This window comes from Lagopus leucura, unplaced genomic scaffold (genome assembly GCF_019238085.1).
Source record: "Lagopus leucura isolate 7727_CA_CO unplaced genomic scaffold, USGS_WTPT01 Super-Scaffold_100018, whole genome shotgun sequence".
NCBI classification, from domain to species: domain Eukaryota; kingdom Metazoa; phylum Chordata; class Aves; order Galliformes; family Phasianidae; genus Lagopus; species Lagopus leucura.
Window position 1 is genome coordinate 6,674,618 of NW_024962272.1, and position 19,327 is coordinate 6,693,944.

Consider the following 19,327-nt stretch of genomic DNA (forward strand, 5'->3'; position numbering starts at 1 on the left):
AGTCCTTATGGTATGGGGAGAAGTATGTCTTGAAGTAGCAACAAATGAGATGGGAAAAGACTTTTGTGAAATGAATAATATTATGAGGATGTCTGAATGTGGTAGTATTATTGTCAGAGGTGATACTTTGCTACTTTCTTTAACCAAGCTTTGGAAATTCATTCAAGATCTTATTTGAGAATCTCACTAGGATAGATACAGAGTATGAGCTGCTTTCTTTTTGCAAAATGTGAGGGAGTTAATGCTTTAGTAATAGTTCCAGCAGAACTGATCTTCATCAACTTCAGACAACTCCTCAATAACTTAGAACAGCATATTTGCCATTTCCCTGAACCAGTAATGCACCCTTGTGGCAAAGAAGGCCTGCAGCAGCCAGGGATGCAAGAATAGTGATGCCAGCAGGCTGGCAGAAGCAATCCTTCTCTCTGCTCAGCCATGGTGAGACAGATTTTGGTGCTGTGTCCACTGCCAACTTACCAGTGCAAAAAAAAATGGAACTTAATGGTGAGAGTCCAGAAAAGACCACACAGATGACAGAAGGACTGGAGCACTTTTCATATGAGGAGAAGCTGAGAGAACTGGGACCCTTCAGTCTTGAGAAGGCTCAGTGGTATCTTATCCGTGTATATATGTTCCTGATAGAATGTATGAAGAAGACATTCCTAGACAGTAGTGACTGCAGACTGGAAAATGGGCTCAAATTGTAACACAGGAGACTCCATATTATTCAAGAGAATTCTTATTTTTTTGGTACTGTGCAGGTGATCAAACACTGGAGCAGGTTGCCTAGAAGTGTGTAGGGTTTCTGTCCTTAGAGATGCTCAAAACCCGACTGAGCAATTCTGGACAACCTTCTCTAGCTGCCTCTGCTGGAGCAAATGATTTGGAGTAGATGGTCTCAAGAAGTTCCTTACAACTTAAAAGTAGTTTTTGATTCTGCTTTTTCTTAAAAGTTTTAATGAGTTTGATAGTACAGAGATAAAATGAATGCTAGAAGCTCAAAAGGGGCAAAGGAAGGCTTCGTAACAAAGAACCAATACTGGGGCTTGTGCAAATATAGTAGCATGATGTTTGCTAATGGTGCTTTTATTTTAAGCAGACTGAAGACCACTTCCCTCTCATCTGTTTTTATTTTTTTTTTCTTCTATAAAGATGAAGCTCTTAAATGTTCTTACTGTTAAAGTGGTTGCCATGTTAAAGTAGATGATTTCAAATGCATCTAGAGCAACTAATATGAAGCTGCTTGCCCTGCAGTAGCAGTCTTCTTGAGACGTGATCTTGGTAAACTCCTCCAGCTCTAGAGAAATTACGAATCATTTTGATTTTAGCAATTACTCTTCTGTCTTTTTATGCAGAGAAGAGATATTGTCATGGCATGTTGTATTCTAATGCTTTAAGAACATAAAATACACTGTTTGGTAGAGGAAAATCATGTATTTTCCTCAGTATTTAATTTTGCTTATGTAGAATGGAGGAGACTTTGGAGAACTGGGTGCACTTACATAGGTCACTCTGAAGGTAATGCCTCCTATTTATTTCCGTGGAAATGACAATAGATAAACAAGGAGTAAAATAATACTATTTAATAGACCACATTCTCAGCTACAAAACACTACTTTTTTCAACACAGTCACCAGTATTAACTATGTATTTTTACCAGCTGTGAACAAGAGCCAGAATGCCATACTCTGTGTGACTCTCTGGGATGTGATTTGTCTTTTACTATTGCTGCTGAAATCCACCACCCACCATCTCACTGTGCCAACATCAACTCTTTAATCTCCATAAACGTTCTGCAAGTATTGATGGATGTCAGTGGATGCCATTTTTTCTGCATGGAAGAATTCAATTCCATCAATTTCCTCCATAAGCACTTCTATGTCAGATAATGTTTTGTCAGAGTGCCTCTCTGCTGCCATCTGTTGCACAGCAACAAAATGTAATGAAATACTGGCAGGAAAGTTCAGCCTCTGCTGCTATACCAACATCCACCTCTGGCGTTGTGGGTGAATGTAGTAAAAAAGAAGACATTAATTTTGGAGCAGCCCTTGTATTATACTGTCAACTGTGCAAAAGTATACAAAAATCATCAATGAATAATGAAAAAATACAAGAATGTTCACAAAAGTTCATGGTACGCAGTCTCTCTTGGAACATTCATAAAATAATATTACAGGCTAATGGATAGATTTTTTTAAAGCCAATCTCAATTATAAATAATAGAACTACTTACAGTGCATCTTCTTGTTGTGATATAATATCTAATTCTTGAAAAGAATTGGGAGAAAATAACGTGTTGTAGTTTGCAGGATTTTGTGTGGTTGCATGTTCTGATTTCATTTAGGAAAGCCTCTGTAGTTTGAGAGTTGTGACTCTACACTTCCTTTAAGCAAATCAACCTTGGAAAACTGAGAAGGGTTTGTTTGTCTCTGCTGCTGAAGAAAGCAGGAAATGTTCCTTTTAACCTAGTAAATTGATAGGAACTGCCTCATTTATCACTTAGCTTTGGGATTCCTAATTGTTTCCTTAAGCTGTGTAAGTATCGCTGTCTTTCTGACAAACTGGTACTTCAGGGGTCGCTAAATACCAAATCAAACATGCCATTCAGTATATGTGAAATAATTGATGCAACTAAAATTTAAATCTGGGATGGTCTGATTTTTTATGATGAAGTTGGCACCAGCTTTAGCGAGTCAGAAGTAGTGAGAAAGTAGTTGTGACTGTGAGTGAGAACTGTACATTCCCACTGGATTAGGTCTGTCTCTGCTAGCATTAAGTTGTTTGGTGTTTTTTTCGAGCAATCCCGAAGTTACTGCTGAAGAAAAACTTCTCAGTACACATCTTTTTCCCAATGCCCATAACATTATAAAATAGAACTTCTGGGGGTTACATATTTTGACGTTTCATTATTAATCACAGTTAACTATGGAGCTTAACAGGTTTATTTTAGCATTGAGCTTGTGCATGAGAGCACACCGAAGTTGTTATAAAAGCTGTTTTTTATTGGATGACAAGCCATCTTTATTTTGGGCTTGGTGTGTCATGTGTGCCTACTTCATGGCATTTTGATTTTAGCATTGTAGGAGTACTTCAGTTACTGATGACATAGTTTTCTCATTAGGAATGGTAATTAAAATATGACAAAGGTATTGAAATAAGCAGATGCTGTAACTCTGTATGTCTATACAGGGCTGTGCTCTTTCAAGGCTCTGGCATAAGTCAGTACTGTTTCTAACCTGCTGCCTGAAAAAATGATTCTTTTCATGGCGTGCTAGACTCCAGTGCTAGATAGCCAACAAATTGTCTCTTGAATGCTGCAGTCTTTGAAAGCTGCATTGCAGCAATAACCTTAGTCTTTAGAATTTCTGTACACAGACTATAAGATTCTTTAACTCCAGTAAAATGGAGGAGACATCTGAAGACCATGTATATAAGTAAACAAATCTTAGATAAATGAATATGGGGATTACCACACCTCCAGCCCAAAAATGAGGACCAGAGCTGTAATGTGTGCCTACTTCTCAGTTAATGCATATTTTCTGAACACACTGCAAGTAGTCTGTCACAGTGGTCAGTCTCACAGCAGTCCCTGTACTTTGAAGTTACTTATTTCCTGAACAGAATCACGGATCTAACGAAGAAAAAATTATTTGAGGAGCAGAGGGAAAATCCAGTATAATTAAACAAGCAAACAAACAAAAAACTTCTGTGCTTGAAGAATTGTTCCAGTAACTGATTTTTTTCTCAGTGAAAATACATTCTCTTTATATAGACAAAATTTGCCAATTTCAGTTCCCAGCATCTAATTATTGTTTGCTAGTTTCATCAGTCTTACTGTATTGGCACTCACTAGATGACATCTGAAGTACTGTGTTCAGTTTTGGGGCCCCCAGTCCAAAGAAGAAGCGATAAACCTGAATGAATTTATTGGAGGGCCTGTAGGATAGTGAGAGGGCTGGAGCCCAGAGCACCAACTGCAGCTTGGTTAAGCAGCAATCCTGTCTGCATGCTAGTCAAATAGGGCTCTTTCAGGCCTTCTGGGTGGTGTAAGTGGCAGTCAGTCATTAATTCTGCAGACTTGTGTGGGTGGTAGGAGGTCTGTCTGTGAAGAATAGCTGAGTGTGATGCCTTGGTGATCTTTTCAAATCAGCAGTTGTCCCAAGGCTGGCAATAAAGAGGAGGATTGCAGGCTGCTGTGGGACCTTCTGAAAAGAAAAGCTGGTGAGGGCAGTCAGTTGAGAACAGATTTGAAGTGTTCAGTTGAGCAAATGGTTGATTTGGTTTCAGTCACTGAAGATTACTACCTGTGCTTAAAAGACAGAAGTATGTTGTAGTTCAGTATGTTGTGCGCACTATGTGGAACCTACTGCTAAATGTGCTGCTACCAACTCAAATCAGGTGACACAACACTGTTGATTACACTGATTTAAAAAAAAAAAAGAAATAGAACTGAGCCAAGAATTTTCAGATTGACTTTTTGTTTAATTCTCTTCTCCCAGGGATCCTAGAAAATGCACTAATTTCATAATGTAAGTCTTGGGAAAGCAGGTAAAGAGGGTTGGTGATACCAGGGTATTAAACTGTCCATCTCTACAGCTGCTTTAATTTTGAAGCTAGTAAATTTACACACTTTCTTTCTGCATTATAGATCCAAATGTGATTTCTCTGCATTTCAGGAACAATCCTCATCCTTTAATCACTGTCCTTGAAAATAGACCTGATTGCTGGCCAGTTCTACTTCAGCAGATAACAGTATTTTTCCATCAGTGTTCGGAGAGGTAAGTAAAAGAAGAAACTGAAAAGTAGGTAACTCAGTTGTCAGCAAAATTTTCTTCTTGAAGTGAACTGCAATTGTACAGGCTTGTATGTAAGCAATATGAAGAGTTTCTTTGGAAAAAGATAATTGTGTCACTAAATTTTGTAATTTAAAGGTTAAAAATAGAACAATAAGTAACAATATAATCCATTAAGAATCTATTTTTAATTTTTTTCTTTAATCGCCTGCATTGGTAACATTTTTGTGGATGTGGAGAAACGTGTGCAAAGTTGATTAAAAAATTATTTTTATTATTTATTTTGTAAGCAGAGTTAAAAATAGAAATAAAATAAAATTAGTTAAAAAAAAAAAGATCCACTTTCTATGCTAGAAACCACAAATACTGTAGTTCAGCTACTCATGGAAGAAGTTTACTAATCCCATTAAAAATTGTAATCTGCACCATGTTTTAGCAAGTAGAGTTTTAGAGGGATACAAGAATGATTTGTATTTGCCAAAATTATGACTATTTAGTCAAAGATGACAATTAATATATCATGTGTGTAACTGATCTATGCTAAACATGGATGGTGTAAGATAAGCACAGGAAGCTATATCTCATAGGAAAGAGGATTTAAAAAAAGGAAAATCAATGGCATAGTCATACATTTAACAAGAAATAGATATCTAATCTGCCAACAGTTTCAACATTCTTTCATGCTTATCTCCAAGGAACTTCTCCAGTAAAACTTTGGTGTAAGATACCAAACAGAGGAGCTGCCTGGCAGGCAAATGTTTTAAATGTTTTTGCAACCGTATGCATTTCAGATAAAAAGAATCTCCTTTCTCTTGTGTCGAAGTTGTCGAAGTCTTCTCTGGAAGACTCGTGTAAACAGATCAGAGTAATATTATAGTGAAACTGACTTCTGTATTATGCTAACGTAAATAAGTTTATTGATCTTAAAATTCTAGTAGATGTAAGCTATATGATCAACAGAGAGACATTCATGTAAAAGTCCAATTTAAATAATCGGAGTATTTTTTAAATATTATTTGCAGACTTGTCTTTCCACTCGGCTACTAAATCTGAGACTCACAAAGAGTCTCAACAGAGGTCTGACTGTGTTTTTTTGCTGGTGTGTTTCAAATTCAACACCTTAAACTTTCTTACCACTTTTGGTGCAAAAATGTCTGTGGACTGGAATTCCAGACTGATAATATGTTGACGTAGATTTCTTCTAAGTTGCGCTCAAGCTCTATCAAAGCAGTCTTGTTTGTAACTCATCCCTAACATTGATTTTCAGAATATTTGCTAATGTATTGACCATTATAGAATCACAGAACTGTAGGGGTTGGAGGGTACTTGGATCATCAAGTCAATCTCCTGCTAAAGGAAAGCATACAGATGCAAGGCCATGCACCAAGCCATGTTCAGTTGCTAAAGGTTCCTGTCAGTCTGCTTCTCCAAATTATCCAGGTTCCTTTGAAAAAATGTGCTTACCAGTGCCTTGAATGCTCTCTCCTGGTTGATATCAGAAGTAAATTTGCAGAGTGTACTCCATCTTATCACCAAATCATTAATGAAGACTAAGGAACACTGAACCCACTAATTATTCCTGTGGAACACTATCACTTGACAGCCTGATGATGCACTTTGCATCACTGATCATTACACTTTGAACCTAAATGTCTAGCTTGTTTTCCATCCCCTATAGAATCCACTTACCCAGGTGTATTTCACCAAATTTCTGACAGGGAGACAATGGATGACTTTATTAAAGGTCGTGGTAATTAGTCTTATTTGACGAGTCTAATAATAGACTTACTTGACTAGTCTACTAATGTCAGGATCAACTGGCAATCCTAACATGGTCAAACTGAAAGAATTTTTTGCCAGGAAGCTGCATTGGTTAAACTAGCTGTTGTTTCCTGTAATTGTTTGGGATTGTTGCCCAGGCTGGATGGGACTTGGAGCAACACAATCTAGAGGGAGGTATCCCCACCTATGGCGGTGGAGTTGGAACTAGATGATCTTTTAGGATCCTTCCAACCCAAACCATTCTATGATTCTAATAACTGAGAAGGAACAGATAGCTGTTTTTAGTTGAAATCAGATTTAATAATTAAAAAAGGATAATTCTGAATAACGTTTTCCAAGTACTGTTTCATTATGGTGCAGTAGACTCTCATATTATTCACCACAGAAAGTAACTTTCTTGAATTCAGGAAAAGTAGAATAAAATGAAGAGTATCTTAATGTTCAAGTATATATCAAATCATATTCCTGAGTGAATACTTAGTCTCTTACAAATGCGTTTCATTGTGTGGTTGTTAGATTAGATCTCATGATAGATAGTACTTTGTGATAGTAAATCGTGGGGTTTTTTCTTTGTTTTGTTTTGTGAGAGCTAGTAATGTCTTTCTTAACGCCTTTCTGTTAATTGTATCCTGTGAATTACTGCAGACCCAGGGAATGTCACCTTACTTGGGTTTTCCTTGGAATTCATTCAGTTTATGGTAAGAAGTACTCTTGGCAAACTTTTTTTTTTTTTTAACTGCAGGGCACAGAGTTCATGTGTTGCTATAATGGCTCCATTTCTAAGATACCTGTACTGTGAACCATCTCAGTTACGGGAATATGCTGAACTGCGAATGGGCTTGCTTAGGATTTTACTTCAGCCACGTGGTCCAAAGCATAAAGAAGCACCTTGTGTTCTGGAGCATCATATTCTTCAGCTCCTGTGTGATTTGATTCCACATCTTCAGGTAAATTTGTTGCCAGACCCCAACAGCAAGGACAGTGCTGTTACTGCCTTTCAAGTGAACGAATACAGCACTATCTTCCATTTTCTGTATACCTGATTCTGCATGGTGGTAAATACTACAACCATTTCTTTTTAGATGTATGTTAAAATCTTAGTTACGTTATAGAGTAACGTAGAAATATCTGATTGAAGAATATTTCTGTAAAAATAATATTTCCTTGCTGTATGAAATCCCCATACAATTTATTTGGCTGGTAGGACCTCAAGAACTGAGTTAATTTTCTGCTGCATTTGAAGAAAAAGGGATTTTTCTTATCAGTCACTTTAGGACCTTAAATTCTTAAGTTCATCTGTTGATGTTGTGGATAAGTTTTATTAAAGATTCCTGAATTTTGTTCTCTGAAGCTTTAATAATAACTGCAATGAAAAGACTGTAGACTAATAAAACTAATTTTAAACTTGAAGGAATTCTCCATAAATAAGGAAGGACAATTAAACTGGGATGTGTTTTTCAACTACCTCTCTACAGGTTAAAGACTTGCCACAAGTTACAGAAGCCTTGTTTTTTCTTCAAGAGCTATTCCTCAGCTTGTTGCGCTTTCCTGTGTTTTGGAAAGTTCAATTATCCCAATTTTGTCTGCAACTGATAAGCTTCTGTGAAGTGTGTTTAAATGTAACAGGAGAATGTTCATCTCTGATCTCCATAATAGAGGACAACTTTGAGCTCTTACAAGAGGTAAGAGTTGATTTTTGTGGAAGGAAATAGTCATGTTAAACTTAAAGGCTGTCATGCTAAAGGCAGGATTTTAAGACTTTTATATATGGCATTCATCTTTGAGTGACCAGTATTGTTTGGAAAGCTGATTTTTTTTTTTTTATTTGTTAGAAACCTTCTGAAGGAAAAAAAAGCGAACTGATGCTGTGTATATAAGCTAACCTTTAAATATATGTGTTGGTTTAAACTGAGTATTGTGTTTGTAGTTACTTAAAATCCTCACTGTGTGCTATTTTTATTATTAATTGCATGTTCTGTATCACTGCATTCATTAAAAGGCAATAAGAAACTCCTTAGAAAATTATGGTTGCTTTTCTTGTTTGTCCCTTGAAAAACAAAGATAACTTGAACCTTTTTCATTTTTTCCCTATAGGTGTTTCCAGTGGAACAGTGTGTAATTGGACTAGCACTTTTGCTGCTGCAAACGCCAGAAAGTCAACAGAAGTCTATCTTGAGTCTAGGTAAGGTTGTTCTGAAAGAAGAATCCATGCTCTTAAGATTGCATTTATTTTTGTTTTGTGAGAATAGGCCCTGCACTCCCCTGCATTTAGGTTGAAATGTGAAATATTTTATATAAACAGGATTTTCCCTTGATTTGAAAACTAAAATATGATCTGATGGCTCAATTTTTTCCACTACATTGACTTTTTCCATGAATACTGTATTCTATCCCTTTTTATTGAAGCTTGTTTGTTTCATTTTTAAGTCAATAAGAGGATATTTTCAGTGGAGAGTAATACATTCTGAATGGTTTATTTTGATAGATCTTAAGAAAGTAGGCCTGTTTATCTTCTTAATGTTTGTCTGAGCTTTTGACTAACAGTTTTGATTAATTGAGTTATTACAGTAAAAGTGAGGGACTACACTACATTCCATTATTGAATTTTGTGCAGCCATTAAGTGCTGTACAATAAAGAACAGAGGAGCAGAGTCTCTAAGTAGAACGTTCTACCGAAAATAAAAGGGATTCTCCAAAAGTATTGCCTCCTTTATTATTACATTTTCACAACACAGTAGTGGATGTTAGATCGCAGTAGAGAGTGAAGAGAGTGAACCTTCCCAACAATATTCCATTACGTTTTGTTGTTGTGTGACAGAAAGACAGTCAAAATAGAAATTGAACAAAATTGCATCTGACATGGAAGTGTGTATGGAGGAAAGGGGTGGAATTGAATTTTTCAATGCAAAAAAAATGGTATATCTTGACATCCATCAGTACTTGCTGGATGTTTATGGAGACCAAACCATGGGTGTGAGCGCAGTGAGGCAGTGGGTGGTGCCTTTCAACAGCAGCTGTGGGTCACCTCTGTTGGTGCAGATTTGTAAAAGCGTGGCATGCAGGCTTTTGTTCATTGCTGGTGAAAATGCAGAGCTAACAGTGGCGACTGTGTGGAAAAATTTTTGTATTGGAACAGTTTTGTAGCTGAGGATTTGCTCCATCAAATAGTGTTATTGTGTTCTCTGTATCTGTTGTAGTTTCCATGGAAATGAATAGGCGGCATTACTATGCACTGTGTAATTCTTGGAAGTGCAACTTTGTTTGACCAGCCTGTTTCCTAGAAATGTTTGTATCATGCAAAAATACAAACAATATTAGTTCTTTTTTCCCAAGCTGATTGTCTTTTTGTCCCCACTATCTTCAATAGCCTACAAGCTCCTTTCCTCTTCAGAAAACATTTCAACCACAGCCCTTGTTTTGGTGATGCCTCTGCTACAAATCTTATCTTCTTCGTCAGTTGGAGACTGCTTACAGGAGGGTGATTCTGGAACTACTAGGCAGCAACTGGCTACAGATCTTTTGGAAATATTAAAGAAGGAAGATGTAAAGAATCAAAAGGAATTGGTAATATTCTGAGTTTCTTTCGTTGTTGTTTTTCATTTGTTTTTATTTTGTGGTACTTATAGGGGGTACATCTAACACTTTGCTGCCTTATGTCTAGCTGACTGGGAAAAAACTTTATATCTACAAGTTTGTTTATGTAATACTGTTTTATGGAAATACTCTACAATGTGTATATTGCGTAACATTCAACTACTGGTATAACTGAATGACGTCTTGCGTTCCTTTTAGAGACCACATAAACAATTCACCTGAAGTATTCATTTAGTAGTTCAGTAATTTAGCATTCATTAGTAACAGGAATTAGTAGAAAACCACATTATGTATACTTATTTTGTTTATTCTGTGTAGCTGTATTCCTTTCCTTACTAGCTAGTTATCCCGGCTTTTTTTTAATGTGTGCTAATGTTCTCCGTCTATTTACTTCTGCTGTTTTTCACATACAGTAATTGTAGTGCCCAAGAAATGTATTAATTTATCTTTAAATTAAATGCTATATCACAAAGCTATCCGATGTGTGGCGGCATTGTGCTTCCCAGTAGTGAAGAAGAGCATCATTTAAATGAAGCTCTGCAGTTTTACAGAGAACTGGTTGCCACTCAGAATAATCTTGTTTTCCTTGGTAATTTAAAGGTGTGTGAGCCTGTCCCACTGGGGTCTGAATTCTATTTCAAATTTAAATTTGGAGATTTCTTTTCAAATACTTGAAGACTTGCTTTTTAAATAACTGTTCTTCATCTAATTACTACATGCCAGTTATTGTCTTGATAATAATCAAGATTTCTGAAAACTTTGTGTTTTCTAAGGAAGCAGAATTATAAGGAAAAAGATGCTTTGTCTTGGATTTCTTTTAATGAAGAACTTTGAACACATGCATTCTATATAATTAAGACAGATTATTCTGCAGGAGCTTTATATTTATCATTTTATATATGCAATTTAATATATAACATACATATATTTCTCTATATAAATAGCCTTTTTTAATGTGTGTACTATATGTATATATATGTCTTTATATATACATATAAGTAAATTAAATAGCCCGAGTCAGGAGAAATTCTCACTTGTGTTTTACTGCTTTTCTTCTTCTAAACTTAATCTCCCATGATGACAACTGTAGAACATGAATTCTGAGAAATGAAACAGTTACAGCAAAAATAAGTGCAGAGTAAGATTAACATAAAGTATGGTTTTTTAGTGAGTGCAGTGAAAAGCATGAGAATTTCCTTAAAATATTTAAATATTTATATAATGTACGTGTAATGGTGAGGAACATAAGCTTTTAATGTACTCCAGTTTTATTGTGTACATTTTCATGAGGACACAGCATTGCAGTTACCTACAGAAACAGGAGTGATGGATTCCATATAAAGGGGAAATTCTTCAGTAGAGTAGTAACGCATTCAATCATCCTAAATTCAAGAATTAATGTAAAGGATTGTAAATAAATGTATTGTGACTTATTAATTACACTTATTGCATTGGGATCCTCAGTAAAAGATTTGTTTCAGATGATAGAACTGAATAACTTACTATTTTTTATTTGCTCTTTCGTGATATTTTACTTGTTCATTTGAAAATTGTATGTTTCATTTGTTTTCAGATGTCCTGTGAACTCCTATTCCCCATAACCAGCTCTTATTGTTCATTATACACTACTTGGAAGATTTTAGAGCTCATGAAAGAAAAGTCAGCAGTTACTGACTGGTTATCTTCAGTGAGGTCATTGCTGCCTGTTACAACTCAAGTCCCTACCCATGTTTTTCTGCTACTTGCTTATCTATTGATCCAAGAAAAGGGAGACTGTCTTCGTGATGTACTGCAGACTACTACAGAGGTAGCCAAAGCTGATTGTTCTCAGGTAAAAACTTAGTATTATTGTATTTTCTTGCAGGAATTGGGGTGGATTCCCTACCTCAAGAGGTTCAAGTCTGCCACAGCTTCCTGCTCTCAGGTCCAACTGGTCATGAAATTGAGCATGCACTCCCAGTAGCTACACACAGAAGGCACGTGTGTACATCACATATCTGTGGCTGTATGTATGTAATGCAGACACGCTGTGCACTCTCATGAACTTCAGCAGCACTAGTGGCTTTATTTTGCTCCCCTTTCCTGCTGAGCACACTGGCTGTCAGCTAATAAGGAATACATGCACATTGTGTATGTATGTGTAGTGTGTCTGTTTCTAGCAGCAGGTCTCAGACTCTCAGGCACACACAGCTGACTTCTGAATCCATCTCCCCAGTTGCTGGCATCTGGACATAAGAGCCCATGTGGCTGCAGCTCAATTACAGTTGCTGGTACGGACTGCCTTCCAACCAAGCACACTACCCTGGCAATACACGTACATATACATGTGTATCTTCAGCCATGCACTTAACATACGTATGTTCACACTGTGTACTTGACACACACAGCTCACCAGACCACTCCTAGTCTTTGTCTGGCTTTTCAACTTGTAGAATTTTTTGCGGTGTGCAGTAACATGGGCATTATAAGGAAAAAAAACTGCTTTGCTTAGTGATATTACCTCATAAGGATGGAATAAGACACCGACAAGTTGAAGAAAGTCTGAACTGTTTCTGGCTTTTGAAGGATCTTCATCCTATAAGTTACAGGAGGACCACCAAGTCACTTGTGATGTTTGTTGTATTACGTAGTCAATACAGTCTTAGTCTCATTCACTATTGAATCCTAGTCAGATTTATGCAGTATGCTTATGTTTGTGCATAACTTAGGTAAATGCAGACATATGGCTTTTTAGTGTAGATAAATAGGTAGATTAGAAATCACCAAACAGAAATAATCATCTTGTAAAATGAAAAAAAAATGTGGGCAAGGGAGAAGTGATGTTTTGAGTGTCAGATATATCATAAGGAAAAGTTTTATTTGCTTAAGTTTTCTAATTGCTTTCTTTTTCAAATAGCTTTCACACTTCCGTAGCACAAAAGTTGCAAAAAATTACAGCTTATGAGTATGCACTTAATGCCTTAGAGCACCAAGAACTGCAGGTCTGGGATGTGCTTGCTATTGAACATCTACTGAACTGCTGTGCTAAAACAGAATCACTATGCAGTGCTTTTGGAGATACCTGTAATTCCTAAGCTGGAGATGTCTTTTTAACTTGATGCCTTTAACTTGAAGCTTCACCTTCTTTGGGTTGCTCACTGATAGCTTTCTTAAATATGCCTTGTAAATTCTCTGTCAAGCTCTCCTTCATTTTGTTGTTTTCTTGTATGGGTGTGTTTCATCTGCAACAGGATTGAAACAGATTTGGGAGCATGTGATTTCTTCATTTTTTTTTCTACCATTGTTTGAACTTTTTTGCATTTTTTAACTTGTATCAAATTTATAGCATTATACTACTTCTGTGTTGTAATTAATCTTGGTGGCACTAATTATCTTATTTCAGGGCTTACAAGTTAATTAATAGTTTTTTGTGTCATGACCCTTGAAATTCAGTAACATTAAAGGCTGAGGATTTTATGTTTTTTTTTATTATTATTATTAGATCCTATTTGAAAAGTAATTTTGGCTCCAATACAGACACATACTAACAGATTAAAAGGTCTGGTTTTCAGTCTGGAAAAAATTGCAGGCTTTTGCTGTGGAATTACTCACCAGAACTGTAAGCATTATGTGGGAATAGAAGAATGTGTGGAATGTATTTATTTACATGAGCTGTAAGATCACCACTGTGGTGGGGAGAAAAAAAATAAATAAATTGTATTTAAATCCTAGCTAAACCAACTAAAAGCCTTTGGATGTATTGTTCTGCAGTGTAGCTGGGTTTCCGAGTAGTGAGTAACCTCCAAATACGTTTAACTCATGGCATTTCCTTCTGCAGCTTGGAGAAACAGACACGATCATTTAAAGGGACTAATTAAAAAGGAAGGTTTATGTAGGTTTATGTTCTAAAATGTTTTGTTGTGGTGTCTGTAGCTATAGCATTGACTTTTCTTTTTGGTTTGAAAGTAAACAATGGATGCAGCGTATTAGCAAGAGGTAAAGTTAAAATTGCATACTAGTAACTCCAACACAGTTGTGACACTTCCAACCACAAGTAGCCATCCATTATATTGAAAAGGGTTATTGGCTAATCTGCTGTTTTAGTATACAAGTGTAGTATGTGAGTTAATTAGCGAGATGTTTAGCTTCCTTCATTTTATTGTATTTTGGAGTTCCTGTTTTGTCCTGTACATACTGCTGTTATTAAGCTAATGCTAGCAAGGTAGTATTTCATCTTAGTGAATATAAAGATGGATGCAGATTCAAAATACTGTTGTACAAAGCCTGAATCTCAGTATTGATATTTGCTGAACTCTTCAAGAAGCCTGCAAGACTGCATAATTAATGCTTCCAATTCAAAATAGGAATGGGACCTAGCTCTTAGATAGTTTTACTTTGGAAATATTTGTTTGTGTGCGTGGTATACTCCTTAAATCATGTGTAGAAGAGCTGCCCTGGGTTACAGGTCTGAAGTGGATATAAGACGCTTGCTGCAAGGTAGGCCTCACTCCTCAAAGTTAAGTACCAGGCAGAAACATACTAAATGAAGTTGTTTATTGTTTTGGGGTTTTTTTCCCTCCCTCCTTCCTTCTCTCCCTCCCTCTTTCCCTTCTTTCTTCCCTTCTTCCTTCCTTCCTTTCTTCCTCCCTTCCTCCCCTCCTTTCTCCATTTCATGATTCTTTCTTATAACGATTGCTACTTTCTTTCATAGGGATGGAATCTTTCGATAAAAGTACAGATGTAAAATCCTTCTGTTGTAGCCCTGTACTTTTTCATTCCAGAGGACAGCTCAGTAACATAAAACAGAATAATTAAAAAACAAGAAAAAAAAAGGGGGTAATTACAAAGGACACAAGCACATCAGTATTTTATAGCATTGTTCTTAGAGCTAAAGATTTTTTTCGCAGACAGCACATACCTGAAGCTCGTTTTTGCTGTTCTGTGTAATGATTGACTTCCTTTTAATTTGTCATAGGTTTTTGTTTGTTTGTTTTTTTGTTTTTGGCCTCTCTATTTAAATGAAAATACCAATTCTACATCTTATTTAAAAACTTGTAGCAAGACATTCTGGATCACAAAGGCTCTGTCTATGACAGGAAGAAATATGCATGGAGTTTTTTAAAGTGGTAAAATTCCAAGTAACTTATTCAAAGAGTGCAGTTTCCCAAAGGACAGTAGTGTTGCTTCTGGTCACTAGGTAGAATAGCATGCCAGTATTTTCTGAATGAGGATGGTGTCAAGCTTATTCACTGAGTTGTTGCTTAATTATTTTCAATCAAGTAGAAATCCTCAGGACTTAACAGGTGGCTTTGCATGTTGTGAGTTAGAATATTAAGAATGGATTTTCTGTGGTGGCAGGTTTAAATTATGTCATTAGAAGTGCAGGTTAGTTTTGTGGAGGATGTAGTTTTGTCTGAGTCATCCAGTTCACAGCTATAAGAAGCCTTTGTAGATTACAGAATCACAGAATGCTTGAAGTCAGAAGGGACCCTGGACATCATCTGGTCCAACAAACCTCTTCAAGCAGAGTCACGTAGTACAGCTTGCCCACGGCTGTGTCAGTATGTCATTTGAGTATTCAAATGCATGGAATCTTCACAACTTCTCTAGGCAACCTGTATCAGTGCTCAGTTAGCCTCGCAGGGAAAAAAAACTGTTTCTTGTTGTTCAGACAGAGCATCCTGCATTTCAGTTTGTGCCTGTTGCTTCTTGTCCTGTCATTGTGCACCATTAAAATAGACCTCGCTCCATTTTCATTGCATCCTTCTTTTAGGAATTCATGTACATTGATATCATCTGCTTTCAGCCCTTAGTTCCCTAGGCTACTACTTGTCCAAGCTTTCTCAGCCTTTCTGTGTGTGAAGGATATTCCAGTTTCTTAATATTTGTGGCCTTTCACTGTACTCCAGTATGGAGTATGGAACAGGACCATAGAATCATTTAGGTTGGAAAAAAACTTCTGTACTGAGTCTAACCATGAACTTGATCTCTACCAAGTCCCATCACTAAACTACATCCCTTCATGCCATATCCACACAACTGTGAAATTCCTTCAGGGAGGGGTGCTCCACTGCTTCCCTGAGCAGCCTGTTCTAGTGCTTGACAACCTTCTCTGTGATTATTCTCCTAACATCCAATTTCTGAACTTCCCTGATGCATCTTGAAGCTGTTTCCTCACATTTTATCGCTTGCCATCTAAGAAAAGAGATTGACCCTCCTTTCTGATAACTCCTTTCAGGTCATTTTAGAGAGCAATGAAGTCTTGCCTTCTTAGCCTTCTTTCACTTCAGCCATTCAGACTCAAGAAGTGTCCTCAAGTGGAACTTCATGGGATTCAATAAATACAAGTGCAAAGTTGCCACGTGGGTAGTGGCAACCCCCACAGTCAGTATAAGTGAGGGGATGTAAGAATAGAGTGCAAGCCTGCTGAGAAGGACTTGCAAGGTACTGGTGGATGGCAAGCTGGACATGAGCCAGCACCATGCCCTCACAGCCCTGAAAGCCATCTGTATCCCGGGTCACATCAAAAGAAGTGTGGTCAGCAGATTTAAGGGAGGAGACCCTGCCCCTCTGCTCTGCACTAGTGAGACTTTACCTGGAGTTCTCAGCACAGGGGCGACCTGTTGACCTGTTGGGGCATGTCCAAAGAAGGGCTGCAAAAATGATCCAAGGGATGGAACGCTTCCCCTATGAGGACAAGCTGACAGAGCTGGGGCTGTTCAGTCTGGAGAAGAGAAGACCCCAGGAAGACCTGAAAGCAGACTTTCAATATCTACAGGGGGCTCTCTGAGAAAGAAGGGGAGAGGCTCTTTAGCAGGATATGCTGTGGTAGGGAAGGGTATATGGTTTCAAACTGAAAGAGTGGAGATTTAGATTGGGTATAAGGAAAAAGACTTTTACAGTGAAGACAGTGAGGCACTGGAACAAGTTGCCTAGTGATAAAGTGGATGCCTTGTTCCTGGAGGTAGTCAGAGCAAGGCTGGACCAGGCTCTGACCAACCTGATTGAGCTGTGGATGTCCCTGTTCACTGCAGGGGGATTGGGTTGGATGACCTTTAAAGGTTTTTTCCAACTCTCAGGATTCTGTGATTCTTTCAAGCTGTGGTGATCTGTCTACATCAGAACTAAGAGGCCTTTCATAGTGGTGAAAAAGTCCTTCCTGGCAATGGAAAAAACAACTTCTGCCCAGATGCAATTATAAGGGATAGTTGAAACTTCATCATATTTTTTTGTTTCCTTAATAATCAGCAGAAGTCCATATGAATTAGAAATTGTTTAAAATGCAAAACTTAAGCCATCGTTTGTTGATTGCCTCTAACCACGTCACATTTCATTTGTTGTCAGGGACTGCAAGTGATGAGCTCTGGTCTTAGAAATACCTTACTGAAAAATAGGTTAAGTTTTCAGATTTTTTTTAGTAGTACTATATAAAGCAATCAGAATAATTAGCAATATAGCTGCTGCTTTGCTGGAAAATATTTGGTAAGTCAGAGAGAAGGTGTTTCCCTTCTCAGTCCTTACTAATATTTGGGTCTCCTTAGCTGCACTTTCTGGAGTTAGCACTATCTGCAGCAATACCACATTCTAAATATATGTATACATATATGTGTGTATATGTATATATATAATGTTTTAAAGGATCTTAATGCTTTTAAAAGCAGAAGCTATGGTCTGGCTTAGTTCAATTTGGGATTACCTGGTATCTGTCATGACCCTGACAAAGTTATTTTAGTTCTGTTTTTGCTCAATGAGTCCACAGAGTTACTGCTATACTGCACTGCAATGAAAAGGTTATGTTGTTTCTTGTAGGTGTAGCGGTCTCCTAAGACAGGAGGAATTTTTCTCACAGTTGAAGTATTTAATGGGAGACAGCTAAACTCATGCATAGAGGGAATAATTGATATTCTGATAAAGGAAAATGCAAGGACTGTGTGGTGACAACTGTCAGTACATGTCAGAAGAGTGCTTCAGGAACTGCTATATTTCTTTCTATTTTATTCCATCCGTATAAATAAATGATGGTTTGTAAGGAATGGGGAAAGTAAGTGGTAGAAGAGTGCTTAGAATGCTTTAGTATTAAGAGAAAAGCTAATCACAACAAAATAGTGAAGAGTTTTGAGTTTTCCTTTTCTTGGGCACTTGCCAAGGGATACTGTGAAAGGTAACATGAAGCATAGTAATTTGGCCATTCTGAATAGCAGGAGAGTCAGAGGTAAGAAGTAAGATGAAGAGATAAGCTGTTAATCAAAGTTAAACAGCCACCTTTATTAACTTGAATCTGTTCATTTGGTATTAACACTTGAGCATCCAGTTTCAGTGCAAACATGTGAAATGTAAAGAAGGGCTAGTCAAGTAAATACAGATACACTATGAATTCCACATCTTTAATTCATGATCAAAAAAACTTAGACAAACAGACCTCAGAGTTTAAGATTGCAGAAGGTAAATGAAGTGTTTACAGGACAGAATAAAAAAAGTGTGAGCTTTGCAGACAACCTGTGGAATACCTCCTGCGCTACAGTGGGATATATAAAAGTGCAAAGGCATCACAGAGAGGGTCATAATATAAAAATAACTGTGTGTTGCTTTTCTTGTTGGTGGTTTTTATCTTTTTTAAGTGGTCAGTGTAATCTGTAATACTGCTGCTAGTGATATTCTGTTTTGTGGCTGAGATGATTAGTGTTGATAGCTATGAATACTGAATGGAAAAGCCAGAAGTGATTGCAAAATTAGAAAAATTGTGTTTCAAGACAAAATGGAATCAGAAAAGGAAAATGTGTATTTAGAACCTTATCCGTTGTTTTCGCGAACGGGTTCACTGCTACATAGCAGAGTTCACAAACAGAATCTCCATTTCCCTACTGGATATTGTTTTTATATGGAGTCCATAATCTTAGGAATAAATTAATGGAGCATTTCAGAAACAGATCTAGGCTTAAAATAGTATATAACTTCTTTTACAGACATTATTCCAGTTATGCCTTGTTTCTGTTTTACCTTTCTCTTTCTATGAAGCCTACAGAGGACATCTGTATATGTATCTCCTCCTTCCTCACTAAGTAGTGGCGTGGAATCCTTTTTGTGATGCATGATGAGGCTCTGGGCAGCCTGGTCTGGTGGTTGGCGACTGGTTATGGCAGGGGGGTTGAAACTAGATGATCATTGTAGTCCTTTTCAAC

At 37.2% G+C, this 19,327-nt stretch overlaps 1 protein-coding gene across 2 annotated transcripts in view; it reads left to right on the forward strand.

Moving 5' to 3' along the window:
* Positions 1 to 19,327, forward strand: part of FOCAD (focadhesin) — a 91,543-nt gene that overhangs the window by 15,111 nt on the left and 57,105 nt on the right. For both annotated transcript variants that reach the window (XM_042877483.1, XM_042877485.1), the window contains exons 7-12: positions 4,677 to 4,778; positions 7,318 to 7,522; positions 8,051 to 8,257; positions 8,670 to 8,757; positions 9,943 to 10,139; positions 11,743 to 12,000. In XM_042877483.1, the coding sequence (XP_042733417.1) occupies positions 4,677 to 4,778; positions 7,318 to 7,522; positions 8,051 to 8,257; positions 8,670 to 8,757; positions 9,943 to 10,139; positions 11,743 to 12,000 (1,057 nt within the window). The remainder of the gene's footprint in view (positions 1 to 4,676; positions 4,779 to 7,317; positions 7,523 to 8,050; positions 8,258 to 8,669; positions 8,758 to 9,942; positions 10,140 to 11,742; positions 12,001 to 19,327) is intronic.